An 18153-nucleotide genomic window follows, 5' to 3' on the forward strand; every position below is an offset into this window, starting at 1 on the left:
GTGGAGGCCACTGCTGGGCTTTGTAAGGGGGTGAAATGAGGACAATAGCACGGGTGTTGTGATGCAGGGCTGGAAACACTGACCACTGATCCTTCTGAGCCCATTGCTCTCTGCTGTAACGGTGCATCCGTGCAAAAGTTTGGGGGGGCTGTCGTTTTCCTAGACTGTCCATAGCAATAGCGTTCGGGGCTTGGCTGAGCTGGCAGGAGGGGACAAGGAGGGAAGGAGCATCTCCAGCTCCAGGCTGAGCTTTTCCCGGCTCTACCTCCCGCCGCCGTGGAGTTCTTCACAGCCCTTGCTGGGGCTTCATGGAGCTCATTTACAGCAGCCGTGAAATGAGCCCTTCCCCAAGGAACCTGATGGCTGCTTGTTCCTAAGCGTGCCCCACCTAAGGGCTGGGCTGGTCCCTGTCCTGCAAACTGCGCTGGTGGTAGGAGGGGGCCAGCCCAGCCCCACCTCCCCTGCTGTAGGACACCGCCTGCGCCCGGGCAGCAGGCTGAGTGTGGGGCAACGGGCACAGAGCTCTGTGCACCAGGGCAGAGAAAGCACAACAGGTGTCTCTCCTGACCTGCTCAAGGCCAGCAGCGAGGAAGCCCTGGCTGGGATGCTCCCAGCAGCTGCAGAGAGAGCAGACCTGCTTCTCCCCTTTAACTTCCTGCGGTTGCTGCTTTCAGCATCCAGCTCTGAAGGCAGCACAGAAGTGAGGGGGCCCCCCAGATCCCCCCCCCCGACAGCAGGATTGTGTCCCATAATCTCCTGTTGGGTCAGGTCCCCGCAGTTCCGGAGCCGTTCGGTCCAGAGTTTCGCTCCGCACCATGTGCTGGACCTCAGCCAGAGGCAGGCACCCACCGCTCACCGCACAGGAAAGGGAGCACGCAGGCACCTTCTGCAAACTATCCGCAGGCCCCCGCTGGGAGGCAGCCGCTGGCAGGAGGTGCCTGCGGACGGGCAGCACCAGCCAAATGTCGCGCAGCCTGCAATCAGCTGACCCTGCTGCAGGGCCTGGCTGACCTGGCTGCTCGGGAGGTGACGGGTGCTGGGAGCCATGAAGGGGAACAGCCCCCCCCCCCCCAGAGCGTGACTCACCGGGCAGGAGGTCACTGTGCCAAGCGTATTCCCCACTTGGGGATCGGGCCCTACCAAAGCCGTCTGCCAGGATGGCCCATTTCACGCCCCAGGGTTTGGGTCCATTTCAGGTTTTCAGCTGTTTTGATGGCCTGGGGCCTCTGAACATCTGCTCTTGGGCCTCTGCCCGTGGGACTTGCGCCCATGAAACCCGCCACAGGAATGAGGCGCTCAGTCCCCCACCCCCAGCGGCTGCCTTCTGGCCTGAGCTGCCCAGAAGGCAGTGGTGTTAATCCACATCTGCCCTGTGGCACCCTAAGACCAACAGGGTTATTAGGGCATTAGCTTGCCTGGGCTGGAACCCACTTTGCCGGGTGCATGGCACGACCGCGTCCAGCGCCGGGGCCACACAGAGATGGGAACGTTCCAACAGGGTTAACGGGAGGGATGTGGCCCATTTCTCTGCAGCCAGGTCAGTCTCCCTTCTCTGTGGCCAGGGGAGCCAGGCTGGTCTCAATCCTCCATGGCCAGGGGAGCTGAGTTGGTCTCTTGTTCTCCACAGGAGCTGGGTCAGTCTCCGTTCTCCATGGCCAAGGGAGCTGAGTTGGTCTCTGTTCTCCACAGGAGATGAGTCGGTCCCCCCTTCTCTGTGGCCAGGGAAGCTGAGTCGGTCTCTTCCTGGGGACGTGGCTTGGCCAGTGGAGAAACCTGTGCCAGCTTCTCCTGCGACGTCACTGTACATGGAAAGGCAGATGACAGCACAGATTGTCACCACTACCCTGCGTTTGCACCAAACCTTGTGCCAAGAGAGGTGTGGGCTGAAGGCGGGCGAGTCACTGCACATCTTTGTGGCTGTGTTGGGTTTGTATGCGGCGTTCACAGTACTGGCTCTGGGCTCGGAGTTGAAGTCAGTTCTGGGAGGACACAGTGGGAGGCAAGGCTGCCGACTGTGCCAGGATTCCCCACCCCGTAAGGCAGCATCTCACGCTAACCCTCCTCTCCGGGATTTAGCTGGGGCCATGTTGCCTGGAGGTCTGCCGGTGGCAGAATGCCCCCTAAAAGGATGTGGATGGCTGACCTGCTCATGTGATTCTCCATTGCGCCCATGCGCCCAGGCAGGGAGGGACAATGGCTTTACAACCACATGGGCCAGCGTATAAAAGGGAGCCTGAGGCTCCTCCATTTCTCTGCAATCTCCAGTCCGCAGCTTTCAATCTCGAGTCCAGCTCATCGCTTCAGGAACAAGTGAGCCGTGAAGGCTCACTGACCCAGCCTGACAAAGGATGTACTCCAGCAATTATCAATACAGCTGCCTACCCCATCTGCTGCAGCCTGCACCAAGAATTCTGCCATCGGTGTGTGTGATTTGTCCATTTTAATGCTCTTAGTCTCACCCTAGTTTTAATTTTTATTAACAAGCCTTTAGATCTTCAATTGCAACAGGTCGGCCCCAAGTGCTGTCTTGGAGAAGATCTAAGTCTATATTGGCCTGGGGATGTGGCTGGGCCCTTTGGGGGCTGGAAACACCTGTGTAGATTTGGTGAGTCTGGTCTTCGTAACAGCTCATCTGTGCAAGGAGGACACTGGGCTGAGGGACTTGCGTGTGTGACTTCTGGCTAGCCAGGGAGGCGGCAGAGGTGCTCTCGGTGCCTGGGCTGGTTTGCCGGACGTGACGGACCACAGGCTGGGCTGTAGATAGCCTGGGTTAAAGCTCTTTCAGCTGCAGCTGGAAAAAACCTGCCATATTATGCCTCTCCGGCCCCCGCAACGTTACAAGCGGGCAGCGGCGGGCCTGCTGCGAAGGAAGCGCGCGTCGTCTGCTTTCATTGCTGGGCCGCTTCGAGATGTCATGCCTGAACTCTAAGCAGATGGGGCCAGCCCTGAGGGATGCTCACCCCCCCCGCCCCCCGCCCTACATCAAGGATCAGAAGCGCAGACGCTCATGAACAGGACGGGAACCATTTTCCTGTTTGCAGTGCGATGTCATACACCTCCCCCCCCCCCCCCCGCTTCAACCTTCAGCAGGGTTCCCTCCCCTGCCCCAGTTCAATGCCGGCTCCCAGGCCAAGCCAGGAGGGCGTGGTGGGGGGGTCCAGGGAATGGGTCGCTGCGAATCAGGCACCGCCCCCTCCCGGGCACTTTGCCTGCAGTGACTCACGCACAAAAAGCACATTCAGACCTGGACCTTGGAGGCGTGGCTGGGGACTTCCCTCTCTGCTGGAGGCACATACTATAAATACTTCCTCCCCGCGTGCGCCAGGCACACAGCCCAGCCCAGCAGGATGAACCCGACTGCAGCCCGCAGGCGCCCAGGTAAGGAGGGGCACCTGGGAGGGTCCTTTCAAGGCAGCGCTTTGGTCAGCCTGCTGGCGGGGGTGGGGGGGGGTTGTTCTGAGGAATCCCCCCCCCCGTGAGCGATTGTTGGATGGGTAGCCCCAGAACAGACCCCCCACCCCACCTCCATGGCTCTGACATCATCTGGTGATGTTCTGCGTCACGGCCCTGGAGGCTGGGCCAGGCCATGTGTAGGTCAGCAGGGGGCGCTGGTGGGTTAGCGTGTAATTCTGAGCTCAGCAGCGGGGGCGTGCTTGGCGCTGTACAATGTGAGCACTGCCCCTGCCCAGAGCTTTTGAGCAAGAAAAGCAACCAAGGCCGCTGCGGCAGCGACGGGGCCCAGGTGGGAATAGCCCCCATTGATTTTTGGTGCTCATGGCCCCGCAGAGGCTGGGGGGCAGGAGAGAAGGCAGGCTGGGGTGGGACAGGGTATCTTGGGGTAGCTGCTAGCAAGCTGAGCCCCAGCCTCAGAGCACAGGGCCCCCTGTAGCATCATACACCCCATTGTATAGATGGGCAAACTGAGGCACGGGGAGGGTCTCACAGCCCAGAGGTGGAAGAGGCAGGCTGAGAACTCAAGCCACGCCCCGCAGAAAGCCCCCTCCTGCAGGAGGTGCCCCTGTGTCTCAGACCGCGGTACAAAGTGTGCGCTGCACCTGTTCCCCGCCATCCGCTAAGCTAACACTGCCGGCTCTTGTGTTCGCAGGTGTGAGGTGCACGGATCCCTGGCTCCCGCTCATCCTCCTCTGCAGCTGTGCCCACTTCCAGTGCTCAGGTAAGGCCAGGCTGGGCAGGCCAGCTGGGGCCTTTCTGCAGATGCCACACCTGGTGGCTGAGCCTCTCCGGCAGGGAACCACCCATCCCGGGGCTGGTGCAGGACTCCCTGGGGGAGGTCGCTGGCTGGGGCAGGCGGGGTGGCGGATTGGCATGGACTAGAGGAACAGAAATGGTCCAGTCCAGCCTCAAACCGCTATGAATTCCCCCAGCAGGAGGCTCCTGCAGCAGTGAGTCCCACTGGTGGGAAAGTAACCACCCTGCCAGGACTCCCAGCTCATTGGCTGGGCCCGGAGCAAGGTTGGCCCTTTCCACGCTCTGCATCGGTTGCATGGAGAGCTGGGAGCCCTGCAATGGGTATGGCAGCCACCGGCCTGAGGGCTGGCTGGGCACCTGCCCTGGGGAGCACCACCGCTGCTGGCTGCTGGCCTGACAGGCCCCTGCCTCAGTTTCCCCATGTGTGGCACAGGGGCTCTGCCCCCCTCCTTAGGGGTTGTGCATGGCCCTGGTGCCCGTCTCCGCCCCCAGGACCCCGCCCCGCTCCCTTCACTGCCTTTCATCAAACCCTTCTGCTTTCAGCTGCAGCTCCCAGGCAGCACCCCGAGATCATCAGCCCCCTGAAGCCTGTGAGAGTTCCCACCTTGGGTAAGAGACCTGCTCTGGTCAGCTACGCACCAGTGGTACCGGGCAGGGGGCAAGCGCAGCCGGGGCCTTTGTCCGGCTGCGACAAGAGGTGGGGGGTGACACCGACTCCCAGCCGGGCTGATTCCAGCACTGGCCCAATGCCGGCAGTGGGCAGGGCCCAGCTCGGGCCTGGTGGGCAGCAGCCCAGACCACCCCTCCGCTGCCAGCTGTGCCACAGCTGTAACCAGTCTCCAGGCTCTGGCCACCTGCAGGCCCTGCCCGGCTAATGGGGAGACCACAGGTGGGAGCAGTGGGGTGGGGGGTGGTCTAACACAGGCAGCTGCTGGGAGCCCCAAGCCAGGCCCTGGCTGGGGAGCTGCAGTTCCCAGTGTGGTCCCCCAGCAGGCCCTGCCCTCCGCCCAACATCACAGGGACCTGTTGTTTTGCCTCCTTGCCCAGGGCACCGGTTCAGCATCAGCTGCCAGGCGCACAGCCCCTTCCTGGGCATGAACCTCATTTACTGGCTGGCCAACGGCTCCTTCGTGGAGGACCAGTACCCGGCCACGGCCGTGAGCGAAGGGGCTGTTGTGTGAGTAGTCACCCTCCCCCACCCCCCTGGAGAGCCCTCCAGCACGGGGGGAGAGGAGAAAGGGGGGGCTTTGGGTCCCCCCACAGTAGCCAGGAGCGAGCGGTGGGAGCAGGATTTCAGCCCAAGGCCCTGGGTGCCCCCTGCCGTTGAAGTCAAAATCAGGGAGGGGGCAGCGGTCGGGCTCTGGGTCTGCCCCTGGCCCCCTTGGAGCAGCGCTGAGCCCCTGGGGCTGACGGTGACCCCCCCTCTTGCAAACACCCTAAGAACCTGCAGCTGGGGCGGGGCGGGGCGGGGCGGGGCGGGGCGGGGGAAGGGCACAGCTCCCCTGCTCTGGCTCACCTGCCCCCCACTTCCCCCCCAGAGAGGAGCCCAGGGGCAGGGGGGTCCTGCTGACACGCCAGCTGCTCTTCCATGCCTTCTCCCGGAGGGAGTGGAGGACCTCGTGGCTGTGCATGGTGAGGAACCCGGCCGGCAGGGCCACAGCACCCATCCACTGGCAGCCTGCGGTGCCGGCCCAGGGCTGGGAGCCCCAGCAGGAGACAATGGAGCAGGGGCACCAGCCCCCCAGCGCACAGACGCCTGGCACTGGTAAGAGCCTGGCCCCCTGCAGAAGAGCTGGAGGGCCCAGGGGCTGCACGTGATGTGGCCATGAGCCCCAGGCGTTCTTCCCCAGCCCCTACTGCCTCCCTCTCCGTTCAGTGTGAGCGGCCACGCTGCACCCCAGAGACAGCCGCACACCAGCACAGCGTAAAGCAAGTAGCTCGCTCAGAGCACGGGGGGCCGCCTGCACCCTCCCTTGCTGGGCCAAGGGGTGGGGCAGAGGCCCAGAGGGAGGCGGAGCTGTGCCGGGGCGGGACAGAGGGAGGCGGGGCTGTTACTGGGGATGGAACACAGGCCCAGGGGGCGGAGCAGAGCCAGGGCAGAACACAGGCCCGGGGGCGGAGCTATGCCAGGGGGCGGGGCAGAGGCCCAGAGGGAGGCGGAGCTGTTGCAGGGGGCGGGGCAGGGGGTTCAGGGAACATCATACTGTAGGAGTTGGATGTGCTGAAGCCCCTGCCCCCCCGCCCCCCCCCAGCAAGGCCCCAGCTGTAAGGGGTGGGGGTGAGGCACCTGCCAGACCAGCACTAACCCCCCTCTGCTTTTCTCCAGGGACGAGCCCCCAGCACGAACCCAGGGACACCAGCGCCCGCCCCTGAGACGCAGCGACGCTCCCACAGCCACCAACACACAACTGGGGCAGGGCCCCACCCTCCCCTCCTGCCCGCCCCTGTCCTCCCTGTGCCTGCCACCTGCCAGGCAGGGCCCCACCTCCCCGCAGCCACCGGTGCCAAGCCCCAGCCAGGGCTGCCGGCTGCTGTAACACTCCTGCCCAACCCCAACCACTGCTCCCTGCCTTGGGCACTGGGCCCACACAAAGGGCCACATTCACCGTCAGCTGACCTACTCTCCCCCTAAGCGGGGGACCAAGGCCCAGCAGCCCCCTGCCCATCCTACGCCCAAGCAGGGCAGCGCCAGCTCAGGGCCAGGGAGAGCAGCAGCAAGAGCTGGACTGGCGCCAGCCATCCACATGAAATAAACAAGGCTCTGCCCTGGCTGGCCCAGCGTCTCGCTCCCGTCTCAGCCGCGGCTTGGAGGGCGGTGAGCCAAAGCCGGGGTCATGGGGCAGCCCTGGTGCAAGACAGGGACGGGGCCAGGCGGGAGGGGGGACGGACAGTGAGACAATGCGAGGGAAGGGGCAGCGGGAGCTGGGGAAGCACAGCGAGCCTTAGCGCAGCCAGTACAGCCCCAGCGGGCCTGGGGCTGAGGTGGGCGCCAGCGGGCTGGCTGCTGGGGAAGGGGCACACTGGGGCGGGGGGGGGGGGGCACAGGTGCTCCCACACAGAAAGCAGGTGGCTCCATGGAGGGAGGGGGGGCCCTGGGGCTCAGCCAGGTGCAGGGGGGAGCCTGCACCCCTGTGCTTTGAGCTCAGAGCCCAGTGCTCTGTCTCCAGCCCCAGAGAACCTCTGAGCCAGCAGCGCCCGCCTGGTGCAGGGAGCCTGGCCGGATGCCTAAGCGGGGCTGGTGCCCAGGCACTGGGCAGGGACTCAGGAGATCAGAGACCCCACCCCTGAGCTGGCCCTCACCCTGGGCAGCAGCTCGCCCGCAGGGTGGGAAGTGACGCTCCCAGCTGCCTGCCTGGGCAGCGCTGAGGCCAGCCGAGCGGGGGCCAGGGGGCATGAACCCAGCGAAGGGCAGCCCTGCTCCGGCTGCCAAAGCTGCGGGTGGGGTGCAGCAGCTGATGGGCCGCCTGGCTGCCCGGATCCCTCCCTCCCTCCCCTGCTGGGGTGAGGGGAGCGCTGGGCTCCCGCCGGCACCTGTGGCGCGCTGGGGGCAGGAGCTCGCTCAGGACAAAAGCAGACCTGGCAAACAGCCCCTGGGAAAAAAATACAGTTTATTTACAGTAGAAACATTTTAAAACCAACCTCGTGCTCGTGCACAGACCCTGGGGGAGGCGGAGCCGTGCTGAGCCCCAGCCACACCCCCCTTGCACCGCACCCCAGGGGCTGCACATGGCACCCTCTCCGCCAAGGGCATCTGAGACATAATTTACTGCCTAGGTAGAAAGGAGGAAGCCCCCGCCAGGTGGCAGCGGGCCCAGCTCTCAGCCAGCGCCCCCGGCTCTGCCCCCCCGCCATACTCCCTAGTGCCCCGCAGGCGACTGGCACTGTGCCGCCCCGCTGCAGCCATGATTTCTGCCCTGCTCCCAGAGCGCACACAGCACGGCCCCTCGGCGCAGCTGCTGCAGCCTCCGCGTTCTTGGCCTCTACCCGGCCGCTGTCAGCCGCGGGAAGCCATTGTGGCTAAGGTCCTACCCCTGCCACTGGACCAACCCAGGGTGGGCAGCCCACAGGGGGCTCTGCTTGGCTGGCAGTGCCAGTGGGGCCCCAAGGCAGAGAATAATCAGATACACTTGAAAAATTCCCACTGGACGTGAGCGCAGCCCCAAAGCTTGCAGGGAGCAGCCACCAGTGCCCCACGGCTGCACAGCCTCAGCCTGGTGCTAGTGTTTGCGGCCGGCAGCCCCCTGCAGAGAGCAACCCAAAGTAGAGTCAGAAGCACAAGACCCCCAGGAGAACCCCACCCCACCCACCAAGCCAAGGGGGAGCCAAGGGTGCCTGCCGCCCCCAGCGTCCCAGCTATGTACAGACGCCCGCGCCCCAGCAGAGCCCTGCCCCGAGCGGTTCCGGTAGTGTAGATGGCCGGGCGGGGAAGGGAGAGCCCACAGGCTGGGTGTGGGGCCAGGCGGAGCTGGAGGGGAGAAGCCAGGGAGGCCCAGGGAACCCAGCAGGAGGTCAGGAAGGACACTGCCCCCAGCCGGCCCAGGCAGGAGGCAGCACCTGGCCCCGCGCCCCAGGGGCCTCCGCTCTGTTCAGCTCAGGAGTGTGGTTCCCTGCCTGACGGCCCTGCAAGCTCCTCCAGCACCAGGCTGCCTGGGGAGCAGACAGTCCCGGAAGTCCTACTGGGCGCTGGGGACCAGCCGCGCTGCCAGCTCTGCCCCACGGAACAGGCCAACTGCTTCAGAGCCGGGAGGGCGTGGAAGGGCCAAAGCTGGAGCCAAGGGGTCCCTGGAGCCGCTCCGGGACGGCTCCGCCCCCGGCAGCCCCAGCGCAGAGCCCGGCTCCGCCAGCAGCCAGTTAGAATTTCATGTTCTTGGGTGACTTGCGGCTGGCCTGTGGGGAACAAGCAGTCTGGTGAGTTTTGGCACTGGGGGGGGCCCCTCCGGAGGCAGGGCCGTCGCCCGCCCCAAGGACAGGGACCTGGGCACTGGCCACCCCCAGGCCTGCAGCTGCAGACAGCTTTTGCTGCAGGGCAGGCTGGGAAGGAGGCTCCCCGGCAGGCACAGGAGTGGGAGCTCCCAGCTGGTCTGCAGCGGAGTCCGGCTGGCGGCCAGTGTCACCACCTCGCACTGGGAGAGCCCCCCCGAGAGAGCTCCGTCCCCTGCCCGCCGGCAGCCAGACTCCAGTGCCGTGACCCAGGCCCCCAGTGCTCGCTCGCTTGCTGCGCCTCGGGGCCGTGGTGGGCACAGGCAGCCTGGGCTTCCAGCGGAGGTGCCACATGCAGGGAGACAGGCGGCTTTGGGGCCTGGTCCTGGGACGAGTCAGGGCCAGCCGGGAGGCTCTGGTAAAGGTCACACGAGACTGGCTGCCGCAAAGGCTGGGGAGGCCCGAGGACAGTGTGCACAGCCAGCTCCCTGCACCCTGTGCTAGCCCAGCCCGGCACCCCTAGGAACAGAAAGTCCAGGAGCCCAGGGTGTGGCTCCTCACTTCAGATCGCCCCATTACGCCCAGCAGGGGGCGCTCGGCTGCAGCGGGTCACTCGCCCCATTACGCCCAGCAGGGGGCGCTCGGCTGCAGCGGGTCACTCGCCCCATTACGCCCAGCAGGGGGCGCTCGGCTGCAGCGGGCCGCTCGCCCCATTACGCCCAGCAGGGGGCGCTCAGCTGCAGCGGGTCACTCGCCCCATTACGCCCAGCAGGGGGCGCTCGGCTGCAGCGGGTCGGAATTCCCAAGGGATCTGGGGGGGCGTGCTGGGCTCTGGGCAGAAGCCCCTGGGGGTGTGCTCTGCCTTGGCATCCACAGGAGATCAGGCTGGGGCTGATGGCTCCAGCCAGCCAGGAACCAAGGGTGGCCTCCAGGGACAGCCAGCTGGGGGAAGGGGGCGACACGAAACGCCCTGCTCCATCCATACCTTGCCCTTGGGCGACTTGGCTGTGGCTATCCGGGGGGAGCGGCGCGCACTGCCCCGGGGCGAGGTTTTGGGCGTTGCTTTCCGGCTGGCGCCCCGGCGCAGGAGGCTGCTGCCCAGCTTCTTGGGGGTGTTGAGGATGCTGAAGGCCAACGACTGGCGCCGGTCAGGCTGCAGGGGGAGAGAGGTGGGTGTGGCGGGCTGGGGCGTTTGAGAAGTCTGAGCCCCACTGCCTCGGGCCTCCACGCTCCCGGCCGGCCGGGGAAGGGGCCGAAGCGCCAGCTGCTGGCTGGAGTCTGGAGCAGCCTGTGCCCCCAGCTGCGGCTACCCCCTCCAGCCCGGTCCCGAGCCCCCCTCACTAACCACACGGCACAGGCACGTCCTGGCGGCAGCCTGGGCCAGCAGCCCAGTTACTCACCTGCTTGCTGGCTGCCTGGGGCTCGCCCCGCCTGCTGCCACGCTTCCGCTCCTCGTTGCGCTGGCTGGGCGTCGGGGGCCGCGGGAAGCAGCTGGTCGGCTTCTTAGACTGCAGGGGGAGAGGCAGAGCTGGGACCCCGGCTGGCTGCCGCCCCGGAGGAGCAGGCATTATTCCAGTGCCATGCCGTGCCGGGAGGAGATGCTGCATGTCCCCCGCCCTCCCAGGCGGGTGACTGGAGGGGGTCCAGCTGCACTGCCAGGGGGCAGGCAGTAGGCCAGGAGATGGGCATCCTGCAGCTGGAATCCGCATTTCCTGCTAGAGATCTCTGGGACCAGCTGCCTGACCACTGTTAGCTGCCACTCGGACCCCCCACAGGAGCAGCCGCCCAGGAGGGATTCAGGTGCCACCCAGCTGATTCGCAGAGCACTCTGCCCGCGGCGCGTTATGTCTACGGGTGGTGCACGTCCTCGCGCCGCTGTGCGTGTAAAATTTATCCCGCACATGGGTGGAAAAAAAATCAGGGGGTCGATTCAGCCCCTCCCTTGGGCTCACTCATGCAGCGAGTGGGGCAGGGCTCAGCTCGGCGCTCACCTCCGGGGTGTCTGGGCCTTGGTGAGTTTCGTCCGAGCCGCGTTTCCTCTGCTGCCGCGTGGCGATGCCTCCTGCGCGCCCTGCCCAGGCGGTGCTCAGCGTGCTGCGGCGGGTGGCCGCGCTCTCCAGCTGCGAGGGCTGCATGCTGGCCCGGCGCAGCGTCTCCTTTGGGTCACCTGTCTTCATCTCCTCGTCCGTGATGACGGTCAGCGACAGGGAGGGCTGGGGAAACGCAGCGGACGGGAGCAGGTGAGGAGCGCCGGCCGGGAGGGACCAGGAGGACCATCTCACCTACCCTCCGGCACAGTCAGGCCAGGGCCCCTCACCCTCCCTCCTGTAACAGACCAGCCCTGGGAAAGAATTCTCTGCAATGCCTCAGAGCCTCCCATCTCACAGCCCCGGGGGACTCGGCTGCCAGCAGACGCTGAGGGGCCACAGGCAGTGCCGTCACGCCAGCCGCTCCATGAGCTTCTCAAGCTCAGCCTGAAACCAGGCGTGCCCTCGCCTGCCGCCTTGGCAGGGCTGCTTGAGAGCCTCACTCCTCGGAGGGCTAGAAACGGTCTAACTCCGAACCTCGGCTGGCCGAGGATTACTGTCCATCTCCGGTCCTGCGGCCGCATTAGCGCATCACTTAACTCACCAAGAGGGAGAGGAGTTACGTACCTGTCTGACGCGTTCCCCAGCGCAGGGGACGGACCGTTTTTGGGTCGGGGCCGCTGAGCACACAAAAATCAGCTGGGGGCCCCATAAAACCGAGACACAAAAGCAGCCACAGCCTGGACTGACACACCTCACTCCCCTCACACCAGCACCACAGGCAGGAGGGTGGAGAAGGGGAGACAGAGGTTCAGGGCTTCGCCCAGGCTGGCTTAGCTCTGCTGGGGGCCCAGGAGTCATCGTGCAGAGGGTTGGGGGGGAGTGTCCTGAGCCTTGGGGGCTGCACCACAGTCTGGGGATTCCCCACCCCGGTTCAACAGCAGCCAACAACCCAAGCCCCTAGAACCCCTCAGGCAGGTTTTCACTGCTCAGACTGTCCTTGCAGCCGGGGCCTCCCCAGTGCCCGGCATGAGGCATTCACCTGCCCCCAGCTCGAGGGGAATAGCTGGCTGGGGGCGGCCTAGGAGAGCGTTAGCCTTTTTCACGGCCACAACACAGCAGCAGCTCGTGGCAACAGCCCCGGGTCTTTCCTCTCCTCGGTCACCGCCACGGACACGTCCCCGGCTTACCGAAAATAGCCGGTGTCACCTTGCACCAGAAAACCCCATCCCACTTCCATTGCTCCAGTGCCCTCCAGCTCTCGTGTGGGGCCCCTGTGCTCCTCCACACACACACGCCCCCTCCTGACCCTAGCCCGTGGGTCAGCAGCCAGGGTGCAGGCACAGAGGGTCTCTCTGCTCCTGCCCCTTCGCGCAGGCCTCCAGCCTCCCCGCCCCCCGCTGGCTGCTTCATTCAAGGCGCCTGGCTGTGGGGACCCACCAGGAACAGCTTCACGTGGGGAGCTGGCACCAGCCGGGCTGCACCCATGACTGCTGGGAGGGGGGCTCGTCTGGCCTGGAGCGGAGGATCTGAGGGCAGGGAACACAGCAGTTGGTTCCCTTCCCTTCCCAGCTCTTACCCTGGACTCCAGGGGGTAACAGGTCTTCAGGTGGGGTGGGCACACCCTGTTGCGCTGCTGCAGCTCAGCTATGCGCCCCCAGTCGTCCGGCTGGTCCGGCTCATCCTGACAGGTGCCCAGGTAGAAGCTGCTGCGGCCTGAAAACCGGGGCAGGGGAAAAGCAGGAGCATTAGCACATCTCCCCCAGGAGACCCCCTTCTTCACCCCCAGAGCCCCACCGCGCACGCTTCCAGGACAGCCTTGTACCCCCCGATCCATAGAATCATGGAATCCCAGGGCCGGAAGGGACCTCAGGAGGTCATCTAGTCCAGCCCCCTGCTTCAAGCAGGATCAACCCCACAAAGTCATCCCAGCCAGGACCTTGTCCAGCTGGGACTTAAAAACCTCAAGGGATGGAGAATCCACCACCTCTCTAGAACACACATTCCAGTGCTTCACCACCCTCCTGGGGAAGTCGTTTTTCCCAATATCTAACCTACACCTCTCCCTCTTCAACTTCAGCCCATTGCTCCTTGTTCTGCCGTCTGACACCACTGAGAACAGCTTCTCTTTAGAGCTCCCCTTCAGGAAGTTGGAGGCTGCTATTAAATCACCCCTCAGTCTTCTCTTCTGTAAACTAAACAAGCCCAAATCCCTCAGCCTCTCCTCACAGGTCTTGTGCTCCAGCCCCTTAATCATTTTTGTTGCCCTTCACTGAACCAGCTCCAGCACGTTCACATCCTTTTTATACTGGGGGGCCCAAAACTGGACACAGTATTCCAGATGTGGCCTCACCAGTGCCGAATCAAGGGGAACAACCAGCCCTGCACCCGCAGCCAAAGGCCACCGGGCAACACCCCCAGACAGAATCATGGGGATAAACACACTCCACAGCCAAGCACAAGGCTGGTGCCTGACCACCCGCACTGCCTCTGCCCACCCCGGCCATTGACTCACTGAGGCTGGTGCTGCTGCCGGCCTGGGAGTGCCTCAGGGAGCTGCGGGTGGCCGGCCGGTAGCCGGGGAGGCTCAGCAGCCCAGGGTTGCCCGGGGTCTCCTCAGGGGAGGCAGCTCCCAGCCCAGGGAGGGAGTCCTGGGAGCGGGCCGAGGCCGAGCGCAGCCGGCTCCTGGCAGGGTTCTGGGTGGGGGCGTCCAGGGGAGCCTGGGCCGACTGCACGCTGAAGAAGGACGTGTTGCCGCTGTCCGGCTCCTCGGCCTCTTTCTGGCGAGAAGAACACAAAGCAGGTCGGCCGTGAGCCCCACCCAGCAGCAGCGCCCCCTCGTGACAGCCTCAGCCCCAGCACGTGCCCAGCTGCCTGGCGGTCCGGAGACGTGCTGCCTCGAGGCCTGAGGTGGGCGCGGGAGAGAGGAACTCTCTCCCCCCTCAGTATGAGCTAAGGGCTCGGCCCCACTGCGACCTGGAAGCTGGGCGCTTGGGCAGGCGCCCAGGAGAGATTCGAGAGCCACCCGGCTGTGTTTCTATGTGGTGCACATCCGCACATCCCTCAGTGCAGAAAAATTTATTCCCCACAGGGATGGAAAAACTGTGAGGTCCCCCTGCCCGGCACAGGGCAGCCAACAGACTCCTGCTCACACAGGGCCACGTCTCCAGAGCCACCCCCCCAGCGAGGCCCAGGGCAGCTCCGCCGGAACTCGCCAAGTGGGACGACAGCCCCAGAGGTCGAACACGCCCGTCGCCTCCGCCTGGGCCCAGAGCGCCCCGGGGCGCTGGCTGGAGGAGCAGAGGGGGACAGGAAGCAGCAGCGCCTGTGTCCTCCGCCGGCCAGGGCCCCGGGTACCTTCGTCATGGTGATGTCGATGATCTGTGTGGTGCGCCGCCGAGCCGACCGGGTGGTGCGGCCGGAGCTGAGGGACAGGTCACCCAGGGAGCCGGCGCTGCTCTCCAGCTTGGCCTGCGTGCGGCCGGGGATGGGCGTGAAACAGAGGCTCTCCAGGGACTCCACTTTCCGAGGCAGCTGCTGGGAGGCGAGCGACTCCGCACCGCCCGGCTCGGCCGAGCTCTCCGACTGGGATCGGCGGGGCTTCCTGCGGGACAGGGCGAGGAAGCGCGTCGCACCGGCCTGCTCCAAGCACACGCTAAGCACAGCCCCCCGAGCGGCGCTCCCTGGGGAGCTCTGGCCAGGGATTGCTCTGCAGAGCACGGCAGCGAGGGCCCCAGCTGCAGCGTGCGACCTCCGACTCCCTCCCTCCCTCCCAGGAGGCCCCGGGGACTTCACAGCCTGGGTCCCGCCGCTCTGGGCTGCCCGGGCAGGTAAGTGGTACCTGGTGGAGTTCAGCAGTGTCTCATCACTGCTCAGGTCCAGGCTGTCCGTGCTGATGTCGGCCGGGTTCTGGCGGAAGGTCTCCCGGCTCTTCAGTGCATCTGTGGCCACCTGGGACTTGCCCAGCTCCCGTAACTGGCGATCTGCGAACTCCACCTGGCGGGGGAGGCAGGCTGCATGGCGGGGGGCGCTACTGGCTGGCCGGGAGCGGGGGTGGACGCGCAGCACGTGTACGACAGAAACCGGAAAGAGGGCAAGAAACCCGCAGGAATCCAACTCGGCTCCCAGCGGAGGGGGGACCCGGGTTCCGTCCCCAGCTGGCCCAGACTCACGGGGCAACCTCAGGGAAATCTGCCCTGCCGTGCCCCCAGCTTGGCCGCGACATCGCCTGCGCCCCGCTGAGGTTGAAGACCGTAGGCTGCTGCTGGAGAAGGGGGAGGCTGGGGCCCTGGTGTCCCAAGCGCACTTGGGTAAGTCCCCGCTCACTGCCTTGCAGAGAATGAGCGGGCCAGGCCACCCATCCCCTTTGCTCCCCCCGGCCACGTTGGCCACTCACCCCTCTCCCCAGCTGCGCGCCAGGCTCCGGATCTGCCCCCCACCTGCCAAAGCTCGGCGGCTTCCAAGAGGGGGCTGAGGGCAGTCCGATCGCCAGTGCCCTGGGGACAGCGGCCCCTTACCTGTGCCTCCAGGCTGCGGACCTGGCCGGTCAGGTTCCGGCAGCGGAGCTCTGCCTCCTTGGCCTGCAGGACGGTCTGCTGCAGCTCCTTGGCCAGCCGCTCCGCCTCAGCCCTGAGCTCGCCGTTCTCCTTCTGCAGCTGCTCCAGCCCCTTCAGCTGCTCCGCCAGGTCCTGGTTCTGCTGCTTCCTGGCATCATAGGCCGTTTTCGCCTTCTCCATCTAGGGGCAGGGACCAGTCAGCCGCCAGCACTGCCTTCCAGCCCCCGGGGCAGCCAGGGCAGCACCTGCCGGGGGAGCCGGCGCCCCTACCTGAGCTTTGTAATGCTCGGCAGCCTTCTCCTTCAGGGCCAGCTGCTCCTGCAGCTCAGCGAGGTGCGCCCGCTGGCGATCCGCCTCTGCCCGCAGCTCTCCTTCCCGCACCTGCCCAGCCGGAGGGAGATGGGAAGAGCCAGTCAAACAGAGCCCAAGAGCGTCGGCTCTGGCCACGCTGCCGGGGGGGAGGGCGGAGAGCGAGGGGCCCCAGGCACCAACAGCGACCCAGCTCGGCCCTCCTGCGCCCGCAGAGGGGGAGGGCAGCTGCAGCCCAGCCAGGTCCGCCCGGCAGCACTGGCTGCCACGGCAGCGTGTAGGGGGGGCGAAAGGAGACTCCACCAGCTCCCTGTGACTCTCCCCTCCTGGGTGACACCAGGGCTGTGCCCAAGCCCAGGGGGCCCCCGGCCAGCGCGCAGCAGAGGCTGCACTTGGACGGACAGCGGCCACCCCTCCAGTGCACCCACGTGCCACGTAGCCAAGTGGGGTCCCAGCCGGCCCCAGCGTGGCCTCGAGTCGCACACTTTGGGCCCCAAAGTCCCACCTCGCCCTGTCCCACGTGTGCCATCCAACTCCTCCCTTCCGATCCCACAGTGGGCTGCCGTCCTCCCCGTCCCGAGCATCCCCTCCTCCCACCCGCTCTATCCTATCCCTCCCCACCCCACATGTGCCACCCAGCTCCTCCGGCCTGATCCTGCCGCAGGTGTGCCATCCTCCCCATCCCACCTCCCGCCCGCCCCGAGCATCCCCACCTCCCACCCGCTCTATCCTATCCCTCCCCACCCAACATGTGCCACCCAGCTCCTCCGGCCTGATCCTGCCGCAGGTGTGCCATCCTCCCCATCCCACCTCCCGCCCGCCCCGAGCATCCCCACCTCCCACCCGCTCTATCCTATCCCTCCCCACCCAACATGTGCCACCCAGCTCCTCCGGCCTGATCCTGCCGCAGGTGTGCCATCCTCCCCATCCCACCTCCCGCCCGCCCCGAGCATCCCCACCTCCCACCCGCTCTATCCTATCTCTCCCCACCCCACATGTGCCACCCAGCTCCTCCGGCCTGATCCTGCCGCAGGTGTGCCATCCTCCCCATCCCACCTCCCGCCCGCCCCGAGCATCCCCACCTCCCACCCGCTCTATCCTATCCCTCCCCACCCAACATGTGCCACCCAGCTCCTCCGGCCTGATCCTGCCGCAGGTGTGCCATCCTCCCCATCCCACCTCCCGCCCGCCCCGAGCATCCCCACCTCCCACCCGCTCTATCCTATCCCTCCCCACCCCACATGTGCCACCCAGCTCCTCCGGCCTGATCCTGCCGCAGGTGTGCCATCCTCCCCATCCCACCTCCCGCCCGCCCCGAGCATCCCCACCTCCCACCCGCTCTATCCTATCCCTCCCCACCCCACATGTGCCACCCAGCTCCTCCGGCCTGATCCTGCTGCAGGTGTGCCATCCTCCCCATCCCACCTCCCGCCCGCCCCGAGCATCCCCACCTCCCACCCGCTCCATCCAATCCCTCCCCACCCAACATGTGCCACCCAGCTCCTCCGGCCTGATCCTGCCGCAGGTGTGCCATCCTCCCCATCCCACCTCCCGCCCGCCCCGAGCATCCCCACCTCCCACCCGCTCTATCCTATCCCTCCCCACCCAACATGTGCCACCCAGCTCCTCCGGCCTGATCCTGCCGCAGGTGTGCCATCCTCCCCATCCCACCTCCCACCCGCCCCGAGCATCCCCACCTCCCACCCGCTCTATCCTATCCCTCCCCACCCCACATGTGCCACCCAGCTCCTCCGGCCTGATCCTGCCGCAGGTGTGCCATCCTCCCCATCCCACCCGCCCCGAGCATCCCCACCTCCCACCCGCTCTATCCTATCCCTCCCCACCCCACATGTGCCACCCAGCTCCTCCAGCCTGATCCTGCCGCAGGTGTGCCATCCTCCCCATCCCACCTCCCGCCCGCCCCGAGCATCCCCACCTCCCACCCGCTCTATCCTATCCCTCCCCACCCCACATGTGCCACCCAGCTCCTCCGGCCTGATCCTGCCGCAGGTGTGCCATCCTCCCCATCCCACCCGCCCCGAGCATCCCCACCTCCCACCCGCTCTATCCTATCCCTCCCCACCCAACATGTGCCACCCAGCTCCTCCGGCCTGATCCTGCTGCAGGTGTGC

At 66.1% G+C, this 18153-nt stretch overlaps 2 protein-coding genes across 6 annotated transcripts in view; one reads left to right on the forward strand and one right to left on the reverse strand.

The window, feature by feature from the left end:
- The first annotated feature begins 3270 nt into the window (after positions 1–3270).
- Positions 3271–6968, forward strand: IL18BP (interleukin 18 binding protein). Its single transcript, XM_074980646.1, has 6 exons — positions 3271–3378; positions 4106–4174; positions 4753–4818; positions 5257–5386; positions 5748–5974; positions 6536–6968. Exons 1-6 carry the CDS (start codon positions 3348–3350, stop codon positions 6580–6582), a joined length of 570 nt encoding a protein of 189 aa, XP_074836747.1. The 5' UTR covers positions 3271–3347; the 3' UTR covers positions 6583–6968.
- An 829-nt stretch (positions 6969–7797) lies between these two features.
- Positions 7798–18153, reverse strand: part of NUMA1 (nuclear mitotic apparatus protein 1) — a 66090-nt gene continuing 55734 nt past the window's right edge. For all 5 annotated transcript variants that reach the window (XM_075015377.1, XM_075015211.1, XM_075015294.1 and 2 more), the window contains 10 exons: positions 15983–16093; positions 15674–15892; positions 14998–15152; positions 14514–14760; positions 13672–13936; positions 12736–12872; positions 11121–11342; positions 10530–10637; positions 10115–10282; positions 7798–9096 (listed from right to left, as the gene is read on the reverse strand). In XM_075015377.1, coding sequence (XP_074871478.1) covers positions 9061–9096; positions 10115–10282; positions 10530–10637; positions 11121–11342; positions 12736–12872; positions 13672–13936; positions 14514–14760; positions 14998–15152; positions 15674–15892; positions 15983–16093 — 1668 coding nt within the window. In that variant the 3' untranslated portion in view covers positions 7798–9060. The remainder of the gene's footprint in view (positions 9097–10114; positions 10283–10529; positions 10638–11120; positions 11343–12735; positions 12873–13671; positions 13937–14513; positions 14761–14997; positions 15153–15673; positions 15893–15982; positions 16094–18153) is intronic.

This window comes from Carettochelys insculpta, chromosome 1, assembly GCF_033958435.1.
Source record: "Carettochelys insculpta isolate YL-2023 chromosome 1, ASM3395843v1, whole genome shotgun sequence".
Lineage (NCBI taxonomy): Eukaryota > Metazoa > Chordata > Testudines > Carettochelyidae > Carettochelys > Carettochelys insculpta.

What these genes read in the sequence shown, in the direction of transcription:
- IL18BP (XM_074980646.1), top strand. Translation starts at nt 3,348, where the DNA reads ATGAACCCGACTGCAGCCCGCAGGCGCCCAG. An exon ending in TGTGAGAGTTCCCACCTTGG is followed by an intron (nt 4,819 to 5,256) that starts GTAAGAGACCTG and finishes CTCCTTGCCCAG; the next exon opens with GGCACCGGTTCAGCATCAGC. An exon ending in GTGAGCGAAGGGGCTGTTGT is followed by an intron (nt 5,387 to 5,747) that starts GTGAGTAGTCAC and finishes CTTCCCCCCCAG; the next exon opens with AGAGGAGCCCAGGGGCAGGG.